Consider the following 20,287-nt stretch of genomic DNA (forward strand, 5'->3'; position numbering starts at 1 on the left):
AATAAAAAAAGAAAGTAAAGTTTGTAATTTTCCAAATAGGATATCAAATTTTAGGAACAATCTGTAATAATAGAATATAATTTGCTTCCAGTTGAGTTGAATGACAATGGGCGATTACTGCGCGATGGACGTGAAAGACGACTACTGGGAAGATGCATTTGAGAACGAAGGTATCTATGATCTGTGACAATCGATAAATTTGAGTGCTGTGATAATATTTACTTAATAATGAACGTTTTTTTTCATTGAAGGAGTACTAGTGGAAAAAAATTCCGTGCCGCAAGGTAACTTCCTGGTCAATCCGAACGCGGTGGCGACGCCAAGCCAACAGGATCTACTGACGTTGGTTACTGAAGTTGAAAAGGCAATATAAACCTGCACAATGTTTATAATTAAATTATAATATATGATCTTATACTATATATTTCCTAATTAATACATATTTTTTTATACACAGGCGAACTACCGTATAAATTGCAGTACACTCGACAAGGTGGAATTGATTGCACAACAAATGACGTTCTTGGAGAAGCTGAAAGAAGAGTTGGGCATAGATGAGTTTATCATGGAAAAGAGCAACAAGGATACGTAATATCGATCTGCATAATGTGCGTTGCAACTTTGTGAAGCAGCCTGGTCACTTGTATAAACGGCACTCGGGACAGCGTTATTTTTCTATGCTCAGCCCGAAGGTAAATAATACCTTCGTAATTATCTAATTAGTTCTATTTTTCCGTACAGGATTGGGGCGATACGACTTCGTGGCAGGTATACATCGATTCCTATAGAATGGAATGGGAGCGTACGTGGACCCCGGCATCCCAATTGGTGGCAAAGAACGAGGAATTAAAAAGGTTCTGGCGACCCACATCTCCCAAGACACTCAGTTACGAGCAGTCACATTATGTAAGTAACCAGCACGTGATGCAACCAAGTGAATTTGTTGTGTTACAGCCAAGTTGTGAAAAAAGTGTAAGATGGGAACGCGGCATGTTGATCAAGAAAGATCTAGCGGCACTACCAAACTAACTTATTAAGCATCCTCGCAGTGTAACTCAACAAGCAACTTTATTTCGTGATATAATATCGAGCTATTTATAGTCCCTACTTGTAAATATACATACAAATATTTTTCACATAGGTATATAGAATAGATGGATATATAGATATCTGTTTTATATTATTATAAATTATATACATAATTTTTCTCCAAGTTATGTATATAATTATATACACCTCATCGTCTGATACGATATCTATTTTGTACAGGAGTAAATCGCGTACGCTAATACTTTAACTCCGGTGTAAATCCAGTGATCGGTTGTGCAATTAACAAATGTCTTTCTCTGCATACGTATGCAGCTATGGCTGATTTTAATCGCGACGATCTTTAGATGACTGCTCAGAGATCCTTGGAATTAAAATACATTGGCTATTTCAGAGTGGTATGTGTGTATAACATTACATTTCTAGGGGCAGTAAATAGTTTGCGTTTGGGTTGAGTTTTGCTCTTTCTAAAGTCTTTGGAATACGATGTCGATTAGCGAAATGATAGTGTATTTTGGTACGTCCGACGACTAAAACCATTTCACGAGCACAACGGAGCTGAATCTATGTAGGATTAATTCTTTTCTATACTTTTATACTGTTCTCGAGAAAAACCGCGAAATACTTAATATATTAAAAATATCACTAGAATTTTCAAATAGTAAAATATTACTGAGAATGACATTAATGTACAAAGCTTAAGGATCAACGAACACTTGGTATTTCTTTTTATCCTTTATGTAAAATTAAACCTGTAAAAATGAACAAATCTACACCAAAATAACGCTGATCATTGGCGGGAACTGCGACGACTGGTTCTTGGTTTCAATGTTGAATCTGTATGTCAAGTGGTGTTTACTTTGTGTGCTGAAACACGTCAATGGCACATTAGCTAATCAATGAATACAAATGTGTTTGCAACAGACAAGTAAATTCTTACATGAGACTGGTATCCTAAGAGGCGCATCATCCTGTATAACGCATTCATGAGTTTGAGTATGGAAGAGATACTGTACTAAAAGCTGCTTGTCTTCTCCCACACATGGATCATAAAATCCAGGTAGTTGGCTCTGCAACAGCATCAAAACAATATTTATTTTTCATACAGTTTGCAAATGCTACTTCAATTTTTGTGTTTCGATCTTCACTCCACAAGTACTCGAGTTTATTTTAAGATATTGATTACAAAGTTTTGAAAAAATTTGAAGCGAAAGAGTAATTGTGATTTATTTTGAGAGTAATAAAGAATAATATTGCATCTCAATTGTGTAAAATTAAAAATATGAGAGTGCGAAAGATAAAATCTTGACAAAAAGGAAAACATTTAAGAGCATCAAAGACCCTTGAACAAGAGACGAGATACAGTTAAGAGCGCACCTTGGATGCCTTGTGAAGGATCAGTTTGGAATCCTTGACTAAACATTGCAAAGGAATCGTTACGTCTATCACTTCATCTCTGTGTCCGCCCTCCTCCGTAGCAGCTCGATCCTGTTGAGGATAAACGAATCGACCGTACAATGCTTTGGTAATAATTAGTCCTTTCTTGGATTCCTCCTCGGATCTTATCCTGCTGACTGTTTCCTTCATCAGTTCGGTGGCCGCCTTGGCTTCCCTCTGCTTCTCCATCATTCTGGACTTGTTCAACTCTCTCTGTTTCTCCTTCTCGCGTTCTGTTCGCTCCTTCACGACGGGGTCGATTATGAGCTTCTTAATGACCGTCCAAGTTATTATAGGTGCCACGGTGGCGTAAAAGACCGGAGCTGGAAGAACCTCGTCGCACAGATGGATAGGGAACGTGTACGCCTGCGAAGCGCGGCTCAGTCTAAGTTTCAACGTGACGCCAGTTGGGACGCCGATGCGTACAGCCGCCGAGACCGAGCTATGTTTGGAGACCTTCTTCTCCGCGCCGTATTCGAGAAATGCACCAAACGTTCCGGCTCTGTAAATCACGCGGAAGAAATTAATGCACGGTCAATTATTGATGTTGATAGAATGAAGATAAAGTCAATGGTACCAACTTGACACTACCACGTAGCTTGAGTTGCTTCTCTTCCATCTTATACGTGTAGTTGAGACTGACGAAAGAATGTAGGAGTCCGAAATGTATAGAAAACGCCGTGTACGATCGAGACGTGTCTCTCACAATCATGGTGCTCATGGCGTCTTGAATGCCAGCTCTGTACGTGAGGTATCCCACCGTATGCTTATCCAATTGCATCGCAAGAGCTGCGAATAGGTAAAACAATCTCATTCAACGTCGTATCTCTCTCAACGGGTTAAGCAAATGTGAACGATATAAGAAACTAAGAATTACACGGTTACAATTATACTATGAGAACCGCAAGTGAACGTACTCCCAACGTAGCCAGCTTTCACGCCGTGCGCGGTGAATTGCAGTATCGCCGCCCCGTCGCAAAACAACCGTTTTGTCAACGTGCGGAACGCCTTGAGGGAGAACGTCGGGCCGTTGCCAGCCCCGACCTCGACCTCGACCCAACCCTTCGAAGATATCAGCCGCTTCGCCGAGACATTGATGGACCCGGAACCCGTGCCGTTCTGGGTCCCTAGCTGACCGGACATAGTCACGGTGTCCCTGAGGGTGAGCGGCGCTTCGATAGATTGCGCGAACGACATCCCGCTGACTTCGATGCACGAGAACAGCCCGCTGCTGAAATTTCAGTCCCATAACTTTCCAATCGGGCAATTGTAGCTTTCGACTTGTTAATCTAACGATTGAGTCTCATCGTCGAGCTAGCTCTCTACTGTCTTAGCATAGATTTGACGTCTTATCGTAGTAATTTAGATTGATCGATCTTACCCATCGTTGTAATCTTCATCGTATTTACTGAAAAGATCGGTGGCATTGATGTTTACCGTTACAGTGCCTTTGGGGTTGGTGTGCTGCTGCAGCCGCCTCTCCTCCCGCTCCCTCGCCAGCCTCTCGTACTCCTCGCGTATCTCCTGAGGCGTTTTCGTGCGCTGCACAATCTCCCATCCTTCCGTCTGTAGCCCACGGATTCCCAGCGAGTCGTAAATCGCCCTCTGATGCGGATCGTTCAACACTGCAATACCGAGCATTAGATTCGTAATTCGCCTCCGCAATCGTACGAATTAATCATGGCGTACAATTGAAATTATCCGGGATAAAGAATTTATAGTTATTCAATTAGTTTATTACACACAACGTTTCGACCCCATTCTTTTGGGTCCTTTTCGAGTGAAACCAAGTCAGTCGTCGTCGTCGAATAAGACAGAGTCGAGTTCTAAGATAATATGTGTACGTGTGAGCACTGTGGTAGCTGGGTTCGAAAAGAATTGCTCCAAAGCACCAGTAGCCCTCTGACGCGCGAACGCGCACCCACGTGTCAGCGGTGCGTTGCGATACCTTCGTAAGCCTTCTTCGTGCGATTGAAAAGTATCTCCGCTTCCCTCTTGAGCGTCGGCTCCGTGTGCTTGTCCGGATGGTAGAGTCTACTGAGCCTGCGGTACGCATTGCTGATGTCCTCGGGACTGGCCTGGAACGTCAGAGGGTGTCGTTGCAGCGGGGGGCGGCTTTTATGAGAGAAAAGACCTGGGGGGGGGGGGCTCGGACCCGATGCGACGACCGGTCGCGCGCGACGCGAGAACCGAGCGGATTCGCGTTCCACGACGAGGGATTCTCTGGTCGCGGGAAGCGAGCGAGGGCCGGGCGTCGGCGTGCCGGCTCGTCCCGTCCGCGGTTCCTCGCGTCGGTCGCGGAGGAACGCGGGACACCCACCCGGGGCTCCCCGTTACGTCAGCCTGCAAGAGCCCGGGCTCTGCGCCCCCTCCTCCGGGGGGAAAAACCGGGCGACGGGGAAATCGCGGAGCACGTTCTCACATTTCTCGGGATGTTCAGGAACGTGTAGTAGTCGTCCTCGATCGTGGTCTCCTGGTCGCTCTCGTCGTCCATTTTAAAAGTCCTCCGCTGGCCACGAGCCGCCCGAGTTCCTCCGTCCCAGCTTTTTATAGGTTACGGGCAGCGCGACGGGACAACAGCGGGCCGGTAGGACGGGCCGGTTCCCCCGGGCCGCCGCCAGATGGCGCCGCGCTGCCCGCGTGCTAAGAACCGGATGCGCGGTTGCCGACGGGGGGGAAAGAAGGGAGAGCGGGCTCGCGCGCGCGGGGCGAGAGAAAATCGGGGAAGATGTGATCGCACGCGTTGACAAACTGCTCGTTAAACTGAGTCACCCGCCAAGTGTCACCGTCGAGCTAAATGCGGAACGTGGTGAGCGAACAACGTCGCTGGGCGCCGCGAGTCGCGGCGGATCCTCCGCTACGCCGCCGCGACACGTCTTAACCTGGCGTCCGGTCTTAACCGAGCCTCCGAATACTCCTCGAGCCTCATTAGGGTCCGCGTGAAACCGCGGCAGAATTAGCCGAGGCGCGAAAAGTTGTCCGTAAGATGAGCGTAAACGTAACGTACCGATTGGCGCACGCCGACGATTAGACGTGCATTTGCAGATACGTATTCTATATAGTATGTTTAACGCGAATATATAAGTGTACGTTTATATCGCGATTATATGTCTGTATACACTGCGAGCTACGGCAGATATGTATCTGTGCACTGTAATCTCCGCACACGCGTTATCTGAGTATCGTGAGCACGTATATCTCTTTGCGCCAGCATGGCCAAGTAATTGTGAATCTGTTTGCATGTGGAGACCGCTCGTTGAGCGCGACAGCCGCAGGATGCCCGGGAAGATAAAGGTGAAGATACTGGCGGGCCGCAACCTGCCGGTGATGGACCGCTCCGGCGACACGACGGACGCCTACGTGGAGCTCAAGTTCGGCAATATCACCTATAAGACGGACGTGTGCCGGAAGTCGCTGAATCCGCAGTGGAACTCGGAGTGGTACAGGTTCGAGGTCGACGACGCGGAGCTGCAGGACGAGCCGTTGCAGATCAGACTGATGGACCACGACACCTACTCCGCCAACGATGCGATAGGCAAGGTTTACGTAAATCTCAATCCGCTGTTGCTGCCCGGTATGCTGCCCCCCGTGAAGAACATTTGGACCCTGGAGGCGACTATGAACACCGGCGCTGGCTCACAAGGTGAACACACGTGCAACTTGACACGCGGGATATTTATTCTACATTTTGCCCACTGCTCAAACGTACTACTCTCTGTGCCCCCGCACTTTCTGCCCGCAGGCTCGGTTATGACCGGATGGATACCTGTGTTCGACACGATGCACGGCATACGCGGCGAAGTTAATATTATCATTAAGGTGGAGCTCTTCTCCGATTTTAACAAGTTCAGACAGTCGTCCTGTGGAGTGCAATTTTTTTACTGTAAGCACATTTCATTCCTGCGCCAGTGCCCGGGGAAAGATTTGGCGTCGCACAAAATAAACGCCTCCTCTGGTGAGCTTGCGTGAGTAATTTGGGCGTCGAGCTCAACGGCCAGATTACTTATGTAGGCTCACTAAAGTAGGTGCTTCGAGAGATCTGTAGTAACTCGGGGTACATTTTAGCACCTAATATACCGTACGGATATCATGCGCAAATGATACATGGATTCGTGGAAGAGCTTGTAGTCAGCGATGATCCAGAATACAAGTGGATCGACAAAATAAGAACGCCTAGAGCGTCGAACGAGGCACGGCAGACTATGTTTTTTAAACTGAGCGGAGAAGTCCAGAGGAAGATCGGACTGAAAGCGCTGGATCTCGGTGGAAATGCTGTGATTGGGTAAATTTGTTCTCCTAGGAGAAAACCTTCGGTTATTTCGTAACACTACGCTCCATTAGGTATCTAGGATGCATGCTCGTTATTTCATTTCCTAATTCTTCATATATTTTGACATCAGGTATCTACAAAACTTTGATCTGGAAGGCGAGTCCGGTATCGTTGCCAGAGGTATAGGCACAGCGGTGACGCTCGTCAAATTGCACGACGTCCTCGGCTTTCCCTGCGACAGCGTCAATATCGAGGAGTAAGTGTATTGCACAGCCAATTGTGGATTATTGGGCAGTTCTTGTCGAAACGTAATTCGGTCATAAATGGCCGAACGGTAGATTGTCGCGCAATTGCGTCTGGCATCGTGCGAGCCAATTAAATAGGTGTCGCCAACTCGCATAATCCACGATAAAGTTGGCGCCCGCGAACGAGCTATTTCGAGAATTTCGTACAAGGAAATATAGCCATTTCTATTTTACGGCTGAGCCACTCTATTCTGCGGCTGAAAATAATTTACGGTAGATAGATATGGGCGACCTGAATTTACTGGGCGTATTAATCCAATTTGCGGAGAGCAATTAGGTGACGATTACTTTTTGTTTCGGTGTCACGAATAGACCCGAGTCAAATTGCTTAGCGTCGTTGATAAAACGCTGTTATCTGAATTGACACTCGAATAAGACATTTCGTTTCAATTGACACCCAAATGAAATATTTGTTTCATATTCATCGATACGATTCAGTCCTTTTCGTGTAATAAAAGCAGCCTTGCGTTTCGCGGTTTTAAAACGTTTTCTCTTTGAACTCGGTTATACTGTCTCTACTTCTCAGCGAATGTAGCTTGTAAATTATACCCCTTCCCGGTCGCTCGAAGTCAGAGATCGTCCGTTTCACAGTTGTTTTTAATTGCACCGTACTTTTCTAGGGAGTTACACGAAGATTAATGGATGCTTTTCTTCTTCTTCCCTACCCCCGTGCGTCTGCATAGAATCGCATTCGCGCTTTCCTCACGCACGATAGCGCGAACGGAACGTTACGCCGACGACAGCGCGCCGTTCATCCCCATTTCCGTTCCCGCTCCGCATCCCATTCGCAACCTCTCGTTTTACGCGCGGTCCTCGTCGTCCCTAACGCGCCTGGAACGCGCCGCGAGGCTGCCCGCTGCTCCTGGATACGCCGCCGGAGCGCGAAGGAAACGTGCCAAGCGCATCCCGTTTTTACGGTCCAACACGTCGAGCATGTTGAATCTAAGGGTAACCGCGTCCAGCGGCTCGGACCTCACGCCATCTCCGGAAATCAGCCGCAGTTTAATGGACGAGACGGTGAGATCTGTACGTACCATGCTGACGCCGGAGGACGTGAAGAAGGAGTCGAGAGGTCGTCTCTCCAAGCAAATCAAGCACCTACGCAGTAAATTTCATTCGGTCGGCGAGGAGGGTCGCTTTACAGCGGAGTCCGAGCGCGATTCCGACGCCGATCGGGTCGCCGTGAATCCTAAGAAGGAGCGGAATCTCAAAGAAGGCAAGACCACCGGTAAGATAATGGCCGCGTTACTCATCGGAGCAATACAGACCATGCCTCTGGAAAGTATCGGGAATACCGATCCTATTTCGACATTCCCCAGTGACGGACAAGCCAGCGAGGAGGCGAAGACAGAGACACGCTGCAGAGAACATCCTGGCGAGAGTGCGGCGGACAACGGCGCCCAGGAGGAAGGGCGGAAGCAGGACGTCGCGTCCTTGATCGATGAAACCGAGACGTCCTCCCTCGACGAGGACAATTCCACGGGCGACGAGTCGTCGGAGGACACCGCCAGCTACAACATCTTGGACGACTCGAGATACTCGGTCGACCGAGACTCCGACAAGGAGGACTCGTCGAGTCTCCAGGAGAGGATGCCCATCGCGCACTCGAGCGCGGAGAGCTGCACGGACTCCACGTTGCAGATGGACTCGGACGTGGCGGCGAATCGTCCGCCGTCAGACCCGAATTTGGCGAGCACGGAAGACGCCGTGGCGCCAAGTGCCGCGATCCCCATCATCACCGTGGACGCGCGGGAGAGCACCGACTCGGACACGTCCGGACTGTCGGACAACGAAAGTCGACCCGACGACTTCTCCGCTGCAAAATTAACTCGTTTATCTGATAAACGAGAGATTGACGGCGTGAGCCGGGCACCCGACACTTCCGGGAACGAGTGTCAAACGCCGAGCTTGGAGAAAGCTGAGCAGCGCGGCAGTGCTACATCCGGATCGTCGATTCTCGAAGCGCGTCGCGTACACCTGACGAAGCACGAGCGAGATTTGTTTCGGGAGCGCAGGCAGTCCGCTCATCGACAGGACGGCAGGTCGGCGCGAGTCGAGTCCCCGTCTCCCGCAGGCCCGGGAGATCGCGCGAACGTGGACCAGGAGAGAAACGATCCGTCGACCAGTTTACCTCGCGCTACGACAGAGTCCAGCCTGTCGAACGAGGAAGCTCGCGCGGTGGCGACCATCGAGAGACGGAGGTATATGCGCGATCTGATGAGACTGATAGACACGAAGTTGATGGTGTCCGCGCGCCACAGCATGAGAATCGTATCGCTGAAGAGGAGGCGCGAAGGGAGAACGTACCGCAAGGGCCCAGGGAAGCCGGGGAATCCATCTGACAAGTTTCCTTCCCGCGGCGCGTCCGTGAGGAGACGCGCGTCGCACAAGCGCCGCGAGCAAGACGCTCTTCTTCGCGTTCCTCGCGTCCGCTCGATCCCCGAGTGCCTCTCCTCGGGTCGGCGTCCGATCCTCCACGCCACCTCCCGCTCCTGCGGCTCCTCCCTTGTCAGCTTAACCGATCGCACCGCGCGCGTGTCCCCGTCCCCCGCCGCCTACCGTCCGCGCGACCGCTCGTCCCGGTCCTCGCCGAGGAAGTCGCCGAGGAGCGACTGCGGCGAACCCGGCGCGGTATCAGCCAGTAGCGTCTGTAATCTAGGGAGAACATCGCGTCATATTGATTGCGCTATGCCCACTAACAATGCTAATATGACTTACAACTCGCGTGTGTCCCGTCCTTCTCCCGATCTTAGGCAGCAAGATGAGGCGTCGGTCAGTCCGTCCTGCCCGCTTCCGGCTGTTTCCTCCACGGTGACTACGAAAATGTCCCAGTCGCCGGCAACCAAGACGCTCGCCAACGTGCCGCTTCACCGGAGATCGAGCGACTCCGATCTGAGCGTTACCCCTAAAGGTGAGCTGCTCCACCGAGCGCACAAGAGACTACGCAACGACCACTGTCGTTCGCACGTAAAATCGTATCTTCTCCTCTCATTGTGTATGCATGAAAACTCCAAGGAGATGTGTACACAAATGTTTACCAAAGTTGGAGTACCATTGCAACAGCATATTCTTGACAACCAGATCAAGTCAAAAAGTCCTGTATCATTTCTCCTCGCGATAAACAGTTATCGAGATATGATGATTATTGAAAAAGTTGCCAAGTTTTCTTTGAATATTTAAAAAAATATTAGACAAATAAAAAAGTTTCAGACAAAAGTTGTTCACTTTTGTCTCAAACATTTGTCTCTAAAATGCATAGTTTTTAAAAAAAATTTGGGGTTTCCACATTTTTTCCTCACCCTGTATATTGCTGACGTTTAGGATTTAGTTCTGACGATTTGATTGAAAGGCGCGATGGAGAAATGAGAAGATTACATTGTGTCTCAGGTAACTCTCTCGGTAGCAGTGATAGATCGATAGCGGGACCCTTGAGGACACCGACTGCGGTGGTCAGACCTATGAACCAGGACACGCTGGAAATGCTAGAGTATCCATTCATCACTATGCAACATTATCCACCTGGCTTTATATTACATATAGGTAATTGAGCTTACTATTCGTCTCCAAGGTCACCTCGACGCGAGGCCGTTATCCAGTCCCTTTTGACGATAATTAAACACGGTCGATTTGTTCAAAATGCAAAGCTTCGCGCAAGTCGAATGCTACGACAAGCTGATTTATGTTAACGATTGGGACAGGTGGTCTGGTGAGCTCGAAGTCGGTCAAGTTGCTCGAAAGGATAAGTAATCTCGAGGAGCCGGAGGGTCGTGACTCGTGGTGGACCGAAATTAGGATGGAAGTTAGATCTCACGCGAGAGCGTTAGCCTGTAACGTCGTTATAGGATACAAAGAAGAGACTAGTATATGGTAAGAGCCTTCATGTTTGCATGCAGCATTTGTCGATGCTGCCACGAGACATTAGTATTTTTTTTTTGTAAAGCAAACCTCTTGCGTAAGTTTTTACTGCCTCTTGGTATCCTGTCGTATTAATAACATATGAACACTGTGCACGCAATAATTTCTCTACAGCGACGATGTTTGCGTGCTGAGTGCTTCCGGTACCGCGGCAGTCATAAATTTTCATAATTCCGGCCAAGATCCGGACGGTGTCGTTCTGAATAAACTTCAGCAGAGCGTGCCCGCGGCTGCCGTGGATTCGGAAAAGGGCCAGCAGAAGTCCGTGGCGATGAAGGCGGCGGAGAGGATTGACAGCGACGCGTCCATCGCGACTCACTCGGAACGACAGAACGGGAAGGTGTGCAAGCACTCTTCCGAGAGCAACGATCACGAGGGCCTCTGCGGCCAGTCGTCTCAGTTGCGATGCAACCTGTGCCATCTCCCTTACAGCGAGACTAGTGTGCCATTTAGAGTCAACGTGTCCAAGTGTGCCATATGCAAGCGTGCCAAAGTCCCAGACGTGATGTTCACCACTATAGAAGTGCCCGCGAATATACCGACGACCGGGAGGGGTTGCTTCATCCAAGCGACCGTGTGCAAGAGCAAGAAGGACCTGCGGGGCGAGCTGAACGCGAAGGAGATATCCGATTGCCTGCCGTTCTTGGAATACGAACTGCACAGCTTATTGTTGAATAAGCTCAAGATCAAGGGCATGAACGCGGTGTTCGGCCTCAGGTTGCAGGTTTCCGTAGGGGAACGATTCATAATCGGCATGGCGGTAGGCACCGCGGTTTACCTGACGGCTCTACCGCCGCCCACCATCCCGCAAATAGCGTCCGGCAATTCGTGGCACAACGAGGAGCAATTGGGGGAAATGCAAAAGTCTATCGTGGAAACAGTGAAGAGGAATAGAGAGTTTTACCGTCTGAAACCTATCGGAGTCAACGTACGTGGGACTTAGCACCGTTTTCATTTCAGCGACTATCGCCCTCGGGTTTGATCGTTAATTATAATCGTGACGCGATTGTAGGAAGTCGAAAACGGACGCATTCCGAGTACTTCCGATACAGACGAGTCAGACGAGGATCTGCCGGAACTCGATCTTGGATTGGGTACTCGCGACGCGTGTGTCTTGGAAGTGGACGACATCGAGGATATGGACCGGATATCGTCGTTAATGGACAACAGACCACCCGACGATTTCCACGTTGTTAATACGCAGACGATACCCGGCCTCGAAGATTTAGAGATCGTCAGAAATTTACAAATGTTCACACAAATCTCAAGGGCCAAAATTCCTATGGTACAATTCGCATCGATGCCATCAAAATATTTCGCCAGATTACTTCAGGTACGAGTTTCCATCTCTAAAATGTTTCGTTAAGAAATGCCTTTACTTCGCAGCACGTTCCTTCACGTACTTTCACTTGTGATTGAAAGTATACTTCGCGAAAAGAAAATATTTCCATTTTATTAAAGCTTAATTTTAGTCCCTGTATTTCAAATTAAGAAGAATGGTTCCCTGCGCACTGTGCGATATGCAGTTCAAAGTAGGATTACCCGAACAAGATGAGATACAATTGACTGTCGTTGGTATGGCGCTTGGCTTAGGAGAGCCCTTGAATGCGAATAAATATAAGAGGAAAATTGTGTGTCGTTCTTTAAGCAAGGATCAAGTGAGAAAATCAGGTAATTTCTCTGAAGCAATTCTGTTTGCAAGTTACATTAACATTTTTATTGGAAATTATTACCGGATTTAATATTACAATCCACGACCACAGTTTTATTAGCTGAGCGTCTAACGTCATCCATTTTGAAGGAAAGACATTAATTCTTTTATTTCTTCTGCCAGACGATAGTGACATGATATTCAGCCTAGATGAGGATCATATTGAAAACAGTGTTCCATCCGACAATGCAACACGAACTTGTGTAGGAAATCCCGCGACTTTAAGTAGTACCCCTGTACAAAAGCCAAGACCACGCTCACCTTTACGTCTAAAGTCATTCACTACTCATAGACGTAAACATGTAAGAATTTTTCTTAAAAAAATTATCTATATATAGAATTTAGTATTTGCATTTGTTGTTATTAACGTTTCCTGATACTTTCAACACTTACATCTTTAAACTTTTAATTAAATGCTGAGCGTAACAAAATGTAAGGATTTTTCTTTATATCTCAATTGATTAAAGGTGCCTTTGAAAGGAAGATATGGCGTAGATATAACGCCTTTATCTTATCTACCGGGTGGAAGAATAGAGAGGTATCAAGGCAACCTTAATTTCTTTTTCATTCGAGAAAGTACATCGATACGAGAGGTGAGTTTCTGTAGAGTTCACAATTGACGATTATTCTCAATGGGCTGTTAAGAATTCAACTATAACAATCCTGACGACAATATATTACAGAATGGTGGATTGAGTGGTTTCACTCACAGTTTCGTAATGGAAGTTCTGGCAATTGTTCGCGCGCACATTACGGCGTTAGGCGGTAACGCTATGGTGGCGTTCTTTATGACGCAGTGTGTGCTTCTTCACAGCCCTCATAAAAATCAAGTAAGTGAAAAACACTATTTTACTTGCGTGCATATATGCTTGTATATTTTATTTAAAAAAAATCTGTTTCCAGGGTCAATGCCTCATTAATGTGGGTGGCGATGTTGTAACAGTATCTTATTACGCGGATGAGAAGCACAGTGCTGTTTCAAATTGCTGACCCCAACCTCCACATTCGGCGCCGCCATGAACAACTATTTAACAATAGCAATTAATGATTAAATATATGTTGGTATGAAATTTGCTCTTATAGATAAAACTGTGAATCATGATTTTGTGAGACTTTACAGGCACTGTGCCTAAGCTCAAGATGTTTCGTCGTAGCAATTGTTATATTGTAATTTAATAATTTATTTTACAAAGATACAGATTCGAAACTTAATTTAAACCGTTACTTTCTTTATGAATTAAGACAATAGAATGTAATGAAGTGTGACAAAGATATATCAGCCTATTGTTATAGATTAAAAAAATACCTTGTATATTTAAAAACTACTGTGTGACTACAATTTAGATGATTTAATATTTATTAATTTTAGTGACTAAATGCACATATGTGTATATACATACATACATATATCTCATAAAGAGATATATGTTTCACAAAGAAATATCTTGTATCAAATAGCCCTGCTGTTGTACAATGTATGTTACTATCAATTTCTTATAATTTAATACTCAATTATACCAAAGTACTCTGTTATTGATAGTACAATCGAAAAAACAAGGTTTCTACACGTAAAAAGTTAAATTAAACTAATGATTTTATCTATGTAGAATCTATAGGAATATAAAACTTCATTTTTCTTTGCCGCTTGCACTATAAATAAGAGATTACTTAAATCGAATATTGATAAAATATTAATCTGTAGAATACTCATTTTTTTCTTTCGAGAGCTTTAAAAAATTGAAGAAAATATAAAATTAAATATAAAGAATGATACAATTATGTTAAATGCTGCAGGATATTAAACGAAGTAATTTTTCAGAAATCAATATAGTTTTTGTAACTAGGTGCCTTTAAAATTGTGCGACAAGTGTATAAAATATACACTGCATGGCACAAAGAATAACTGATAGACTTAACGTAACCGCGGGTTTCAAGTTTCGATTGAAAATCGATCAAATTAATAAGAAGTCAAAATTGTCTTAAAGATATAAATATAAAACGGTTTTTAGATCATCCTCAGATAATTTGTTTTTGTTTGTGCTAATACTTAAAGCAAGTATTAATATAAAAGGTGAATACTTTATAAGACATTATTTAAAGACTTATATTTTTCAGTTTGCTAGTACGAATGATATAATGAAATAATAACACTTATTTGGCGTTTCCAATTTTTCCAATTATTGGTCACATATAATTCTGAAAAAAAAACACGTTATTAACACGTATTAATAAGAACACGTGCTAATAAGTATTTTTTCAATGTTATTTATAGAAAAATAGGGAACACCAATAATGGAGAAATTGCTTGAATGTGTATATTCAAAGTTAAGTCATAGAATGAATGTTATTTATTGCATTTGTACTCGAATAAATCATGCATTCGTCACGAGAGTCACAATACAATCAATCATATCGAATTGTGGTCAAATGTTATTACAATTTACGATTTAAGTATCAAGATAAAGATTTCTATATATCTAATATTGTCTGAACACATAATTTGTAAATGTTGTATCTTATGTTAACCTCATTTTAACCTAATCTAAAGAAAAGTCTACGACTTAAATGTGAAACGAAATGTCCATTCGGATGATGAAACTCTAGTCAAAATGTCATCATATATTTTTGTTGTCATTATATTAAATTATATTTAAAAATATTTAACCTTATTTTACGTTATTTTGTCTGAACTGTAAAAACTTATTTACCCATACCTATATGTGGCCAACGACTACATCTTTCATCTTTTATTTCATAAATTTTATCAACTTATGTAACATTTCAAGGAATAAATATTTTTCGTTAAAAATTGACTTTTTAATATTTAAATGTTTGATTTTTAATTTGAAAGTAAAATCACAAATGGCAAATGCGACCTTGCATATTTTTCCAATATTTTAAACAGTTGTATTTAAATGTCATCGTTCTAAGATACATTTTCGTTGCAAGACATTATAATAAGTAATGTTAGAAGACATTACAGTGAAATAAATACAAATCTGATAGTCCGAGTTACGTTGGCACCGAACGATTGTTTTCGGGTAAACTTCTGAACCGGCCTAAATGAAGAATATTAAATCGTCACGAATAACCCTAATAGCTTCACTTTGTTGCACTACCATGAAGATCATTTTACTTGAATATACAGCATAATTCCTAATTAAATGTTAAAAGTGTATTTGATATTTAGAAATTGCCTTGTATATCATAGTATAAATCCTATGCATATCAATTAAAACGAACAAAGTCCTTGTGCGAAGTTGATTTTAAAAACGTAACCAACCATCTGAATATATGATTGTTCACCAAAATTTTTGTATATAATAATTGAAAGAGGTACAGTACAAAGGATTAAAATTAATTCTATGGCTGAATTGTTATGACATATTTATATCGAATATTGGAAAAGTAACCACAAATGTTAATTCTTTTATACAAGTTTAATCAGTAGCAATTTCAACTGTCATTTAAAAGATTCGATCTTTATTAGTTGTAACAAAACATATTTACTAGTAAAATTAAAGAGATATGTACTTATGTATATACGAACGTTTTTCTCGCGGATTCTTTTTAATCCGAGTACGTTTTATATTATGGTACGTGTATAAAGAAGAGTTACTGTGAATAAGATATCGAATACATTTCTGGTAATTGCCGGCGGAAACCTATATGCACAATTGTGCATTAAATTTTCTTGATAATAAGCTATTATATCTTGTAACTACAAGCTTATTATCAAGAAAATTTAATAAGCTTTTAGATGCCGACATGTAAACTTCAATTAAATTATATTTTTTCTGAATTAGAAAAACATGAGAAATAAGTTTTACGCAAAATAGAAAAAGTGTACTCGTAATACGAAGTATGATATGCATATCAATTGAAATAAATAAAATCGTCGTTCGAAATTGATTTTAACAACGTAGCCAACCATCTATATATGACATATACAAGACATAACAATTTTCAATATTCGACACTTTAATAAACAAAATAATATAAACACTCAAAAACATAAACGTGGCAAATAGGGGACAGGATGGTAAGAGATAGCACAGTAGGTTATAGAATAAGGAAGGAAAACGTACGCGTAGGCTCCTGAAAATAAAATCAGTGACACTTAAGGTTCTATCGTCGATAGTTACTTACAAAGATTTGCATAGACTTAACAATGGCTCTGTCTCCAAACGACCCGCATTCTTATGCCAGACCAGGTATTTTAATTACTCAATTAACTGAGAATAATTTTAAATAATATTACGGGTAAAAATTTATTTTCTATCTATCTCTCAGAAATATAACGCGACTATTGGCTACATTTAAGTTATTTACTGGCATGTTTGAAGACAACACAGTCGCATGTATCTCCAGGTGTTTAATAATTCAATATTTTAAATTAAATTATTCTTTCACGACTTGTAGCATTCTACGTGATTCCTTACATACAAGAAATATATGTTAAACAGAGCATACCAATGTTTGCACCATAAATGCAATCCTGTGCATATTAGATCTTTATTCGTAATATTCAACTTCTTCGTGTACTTGCGTTTATTACTTATAGACTAAATATTTAAGTGGATATTTTCCAATATTTATAAGTTTTTATTTATTAGACATCTGTGCTGTAACTCATATTTCCTTGGATTTCCATGTGGATTTTGTTAATACCGTTATTCATGGCACGGCAGTACTAACAGTACAACGCAAGAATCACAACCATCACGAACTAGTGAGTAAAGATCCCTCTTTATTTGTAAGTACTTTTTAAATTACCATTAATGTGTAATGTCGAACAAGTAGATTTTAGATAGCTACGGCCTAGAAGTATCAAGTGTTACGAATTTTTACACCGCAGAACAATTAGAGTATTTCATTGGAGAATGGAATGGTTTTGGATATAAATTTACTATTAATCTACCCAATAATTGTGAAAGTCCAATGTATGTTCAGATTGAATATAAAACAGATCCAACTACTCCTGCATTGTATTGGTTAAAACCTAATCAAACTTCCGATGGTAAACATCCCCTATTGATATCTAGGAGCAAGGTGAGTTATACCTGATTAATACTGTTTTTTTTCCACTAAAGTGCATAGTACTTATGATTCGAATGTTCCAGCTTACATTTGCCAGAGGTATATTTCCATGCCAAGACACCCCATCACACCTGTTCACCTTCACAGCTACTGTAAGATTTAGAATACAGTTATAACTTATAACATACCTTTGGATATATTTTCATTGTAATTGCCACATAGTCTCAATAATTATCACTGGTATTGTCAGTAAATGAAAACAATACAAAATAAATTAGTAATGATGCTTTCGGAATTATTACTTTTTATATATAATTTAATTATATTATTCAATTATAGTTTAAATATTCTTTGCAGTTTTAACTAATTACAGAAGAACTCCTTTAGTCAATTCTTACTATTATACACTATATATTTTTCTTTTTAGATTGTAGTTCCATTGGGTTTTAGTGTAATAATGTTTGGAACCATGATCACAAAGTATTCTCAACGCAATATTACTACATATAAGTTCAAACAAATGAATCCAATATCATCGTATGCGGTGATTCTTGTAGTGGGTAACCTGCACGACAGACGAATGTTAAAACGCCCGGCATTTCACCTGTGGGCTGAAGAAAAATATTTAATGCCATGTACACTGGCACTGCGTAAGATAAATTCATATTTACGCAAAAGTGAGATTGCTAAAGAACTTGAAGATTATGGTTGTAACCTTAGATCGGGTAATATACCTCTTATATATATTTGTTGTAATATATTAAACCAATGTGGTCTTAATTTGTATGTAGAATGAATTTTCTGTCCTAAGAAATTGTCAATCTGAACATTTATTAGATAGAATTGCATTATTAATATATTTATTGAATAATATGTATAGATACATTTATTGTCTTCGTGCTTCCACCAAACGTGCCAGAACCCGATGTACAATATCCTTATGTGATATTCGTGTCATCAGTTATAGCTGAGGAAACCAAGATTGATCGACTTCTTCAAAATATTCTCGAGAGCTGGATATCAAGTAGAATTTCGATAAAAAATTTTGAACTTTGGTGGTTAATTAAAAGTTTTAGTATGTTTATCAATAGGAGAATTCTAACTAAATGGTATGAAGAACAGGAGGGTTACCTAGAAATAAAAGAGAGACTGGATGTGTTAAATACGGTGAAGCATTAATTTTTGTTGGATGTTAATACAGTAACGAATGTGTTTCCCAGACAGCACAAACGGTTTATAAAATGTTTACAAATATTTTGTTAATATCTTATAAACATTGTGTGCTGTCTGGATAAATGTATAGATTAATAGTAGTACTTTTTACTTTTTCCATGCACTCGCAGTTACTATGCATTTCTGCGTACCTAATGCAATATTTTCTAAAACTGCCTTATAATTACAGACATATTTAAACCGCAATATCTATGTTAATCACGAAATACAGTTAGTTCCTTATTTGAGTGGTACATTGCCCAGCGAAATTATTAATAACGTGCCATACGAAAAAGGATGTTTGCTCTTGAATCACGTACAATGCGCCTTAGGATATGAAAGTTTTAAAAATTTTTTTAAATATTATCATAGAACGTGTAGGAGAGATGAAAATCAGATATTAAATACTGCACATTTTAAACAACTTCTGTATCGCGTTTTTGACCATAAAATTCAGGTGACATGTTTTTCTTTTGTGTAAATAAACCGGAGTTCAAGCAATTTTGCTTTATTAAACAAAGAATAATTTTATTATGTTGTTACCAGGTGTTAAACTCTGTAGATTGGAATATGTGGTTAGTCGGACAACATTTACCATTGCATGAAATTTTCTCCGAAATACTTATTAATATTTTCTTTGATACGAAAATGTTTATCACAGAACAATCAGGAAAAATGTTGTATTCTGTGACGAAGTTGCAATCTAACGCATCTAAATTTAACAAAATAACATTTTTAAGCTACTTGAATTGCTTCCCTACATATCTGCCGGTCTACAAGTTACATATTTTAAAATATGCATATTTGGGGAACGTGGGAAATAATGAAATACGGTAAATATGCTCATCTATGTTCAGGAGATATCCTAGTAGTACATTGCATTGGTTAAACATTGGCCAAATACAACCAAATATTTGGTCAATTTAAAACTGATGTTTGGTCCTTGCACTAAGCTACCGCGGTATTGAAACATAACACGCGCTTCCTTCGCAGGTTTCTTTGGCTGCACTTGTGCATTAAAAGTAAATGGTCTGGAATTATCCAAGACGCTTTACAGTTCGCCACCGATAACATATGTATACCATATTATGCTTGCTCAATAATGAGTTGTATTTACGAATGGAAGGAAATGAGGCACTTGTCGGTGATGTGGTTTGAGACGAATCATTCGAAAATGTCTCCAAAAATCATAAGAGAATTAGAATTCATTCTCCAAGTTAAATTAAACGTTTGAAGATAATATCTGAAGTCAAAAAAAGTCCAAATAAGTTTGTTGCGTCATTAAGGGGATGCTGGAGTCTGTCTGTTTTACCGACAACGCGAAAGTTATGTATGTGTGCGTATATGTAT

General features: G+C 42.0%; 4 protein-coding genes across 7 annotated transcripts in view; 3 read left to right on the top strand and 1 right to left on the bottom strand.

The window, feature by feature from the left end:
- The window catches only part of LOC105563108 (uncharacterized protein C1orf50 homolog), a 4,091-nt gene extending 3,040 nt beyond the window's left edge, over positions 1 to 1,051 (top strand). The window contains 5 exon segments of the mRNA XM_012014418.1: positions 92 to 170; positions 252 to 364; positions 458 to 592; positions 594 to 692; positions 742 to 1,051. Of these exon segments, the coding sequence (XP_011869808.1) occupies positions 107 to 170; positions 252 to 364; positions 458 to 592; positions 594 to 692; positions 742 to 1,029 (699 nt within the window). The 5' untranslated portion in view covers positions 92 to 106 and the 3' untranslated portion in view covers positions 1,030 to 1,051.
- Positions 1,052 to 1,053: 2 nt separating this feature from the next.
- On the bottom strand, positions 1,054 to 5,085 carry LOC105563107 (dnaJ homolog subfamily C member 11). Of its 2 annotated transcripts, none has more exons than XM_012014417.1 (8): positions 4,907 to 5,085; positions 4,433 to 4,562; positions 3,866 to 4,109; positions 3,402 to 3,712; positions 3,066 to 3,273; positions 2,425 to 2,986; positions 1,988 to 2,117; positions 1,054 to 1,914 (listed from the first exon to the last, which is right to left on the bottom strand). In XM_012014417.1, exons 1-8 carry the CDS (start codon positions 4,976 to 4,978, stop codon positions 1,892 to 1,894), a joined length of 1,680 nt encoding a protein of 559 aa, XP_011869807.1. In that variant the 5' UTR covers positions 4,979 to 5,085; the 3' UTR covers positions 1,054 to 1,891. The 2 variants fall into 2 exon arrangements, with proteins under 2 accessions (XP_011869807.1, XP_011869806.1); XM_012014416.1 differs by having other exon boundaries at positions 3,402 to 3,715; positions 4,907 to 5,084.
- A 65-nt stretch (positions 5,086 to 5,150) lies between these two features.
- On the top strand, positions 5,151 to 15,344 carry LOC105563110 (C2 domain-containing protein 5). 2 transcript variants are annotated; one of them, XM_012014421.1, is made up of 15 exons: positions 5,151 to 5,293; positions 5,733 to 6,127; positions 6,227 to 6,367; positions 6,550 to 6,766; positions 6,885 to 7,010; positions 7,743 to 9,970; positions 10,447 to 10,599; positions 10,758 to 10,926; positions 11,089 to 11,902; positions 11,987 to 12,307; positions 12,447 to 12,645; positions 12,809 to 12,987; positions 13,153 to 13,278; positions 13,369 to 13,515; positions 13,589 to 15,344. In XM_012014421.1, exons 2-15 carry the CDS (start codon positions 5,761 to 5,763, stop codon positions 13,673 to 13,675), a joined length of 5,274 nt encoding a protein of 1,757 aa, XP_011869811.1. In that variant the 5' UTR covers positions 5,151 to 5,293; positions 5,733 to 5,760; the 3' UTR covers positions 13,676 to 15,344. The 2 variants fall into 2 exon arrangements, with proteins under 2 accessions (XP_011869811.1, XP_011869812.1); XM_012014422.1 differs by lacking the exon at positions 5,151 to 5,293 and adding an exon at positions 5,324 to 5,545.
- A 213-nt stretch (positions 15,345 to 15,557) lies between these two features.
- Positions 15,558 to 20,265, top strand: LOC105563111 (leukotriene A-4 hydrolase-like). Of its 2 annotated transcripts, XM_012014424.1 has the most exons (8): positions 15,558 to 16,899; positions 17,302 to 17,737; positions 17,809 to 17,877; positions 18,153 to 18,450; positions 18,606 to 18,892; positions 19,128 to 19,394; positions 19,484 to 19,770; positions 19,931 to 20,265. In XM_012014424.1, the coding sequence occupies exons 2-8, from the start codon at positions 17,627 to 17,629 to the stop codon at positions 20,169 to 20,171; spliced, it is 1,560 nt and encodes a 519-aa protein (XP_011869814.1). In that variant the 5' UTR covers positions 15,558 to 16,899; positions 17,302 to 17,626; the 3' UTR covers positions 20,172 to 20,265. The 2 variants fall into 2 exon arrangements, with proteins under 2 accessions (XP_011869814.1, XP_011869813.1); XM_012014423.1 differs by having other exon boundaries at positions 15,558 to 17,737.
- The last annotated feature ends 22 nt before the right edge of the window (positions 20,266 to 20,287 follow it).

The sequence above is a fragment of the Vollenhovia emeryi genome, unplaced genomic scaffold (genome assembly GCF_000949405.1).
Source record: "Vollenhovia emeryi isolate VEMERY1.0 unplaced genomic scaffold, V.emery_V1.0 DF939180.1, whole genome shotgun sequence".
NCBI classification, from domain to species: Eukaryota; Metazoa; Arthropoda; class Insecta; order Hymenoptera; family Formicidae; genus Vollenhovia; species Vollenhovia emeryi.

Coding starts and splice junctions, on each gene's coding strand:
- LOC105563110 (XM_012014421.1), top strand. CDS start 5,761: ATGCCCGGGAAGATAAAGGTGAAGATACTGGCGGGCCGCAACCTGCCG. Junction 12,308..12,446: donor ATTTCGCCAGATTACTTCAG/GTACGAGTTTCC, acceptor GCTTAATTTTAG/TCCCTGTATTTCAAATTAAG. Junction 13,279..13,368: donor AAAGTACATCGATACGAGAG/GTGAGTTTCTGT, acceptor AATATATTACAG/AATGGTGGATTGAGTGGTTT.
- LOC105563107 (XM_012014416.1), bottom strand. CDS start 4,978: ATGGACGACGAGAGCGACCAGGAGACCACGATCGAGGACGACTACTAC. Junction 4,110..4,432: donor CACGAAGAAGGCTTACGAAG/GTATCGCAACGC, acceptor TCGGTATTGCAG/TGTTGAACGATCCGCATCAG. Junction 2,118..2,424: donor TCCTTCACAAGGCATCCAAG/GTGCGCTCTTAA, acceptor ATGCTGTTGCAG/AGCCAACTACCTGGATTTTA.
- LOC105563111 (XM_012014423.1), top strand. CDS start 17,627: ATGTATGTTCAGATTGAATATAAAACAGATCCAACTACTCCTGCATTG. Junction 18,893..19,127: donor GACTGGATGTGTTAAATACG/GTGAAGCATTAA, acceptor TTATAATTACAG/ACATATTTAAACCGCAATAT. Junction 19,771..19,930: donor GTGGGAAATAATGAAATACG/GTAAATATGCTC, acceptor CTTCCTTCGCAG/GTTTCTTTGGCTGCACTTGT.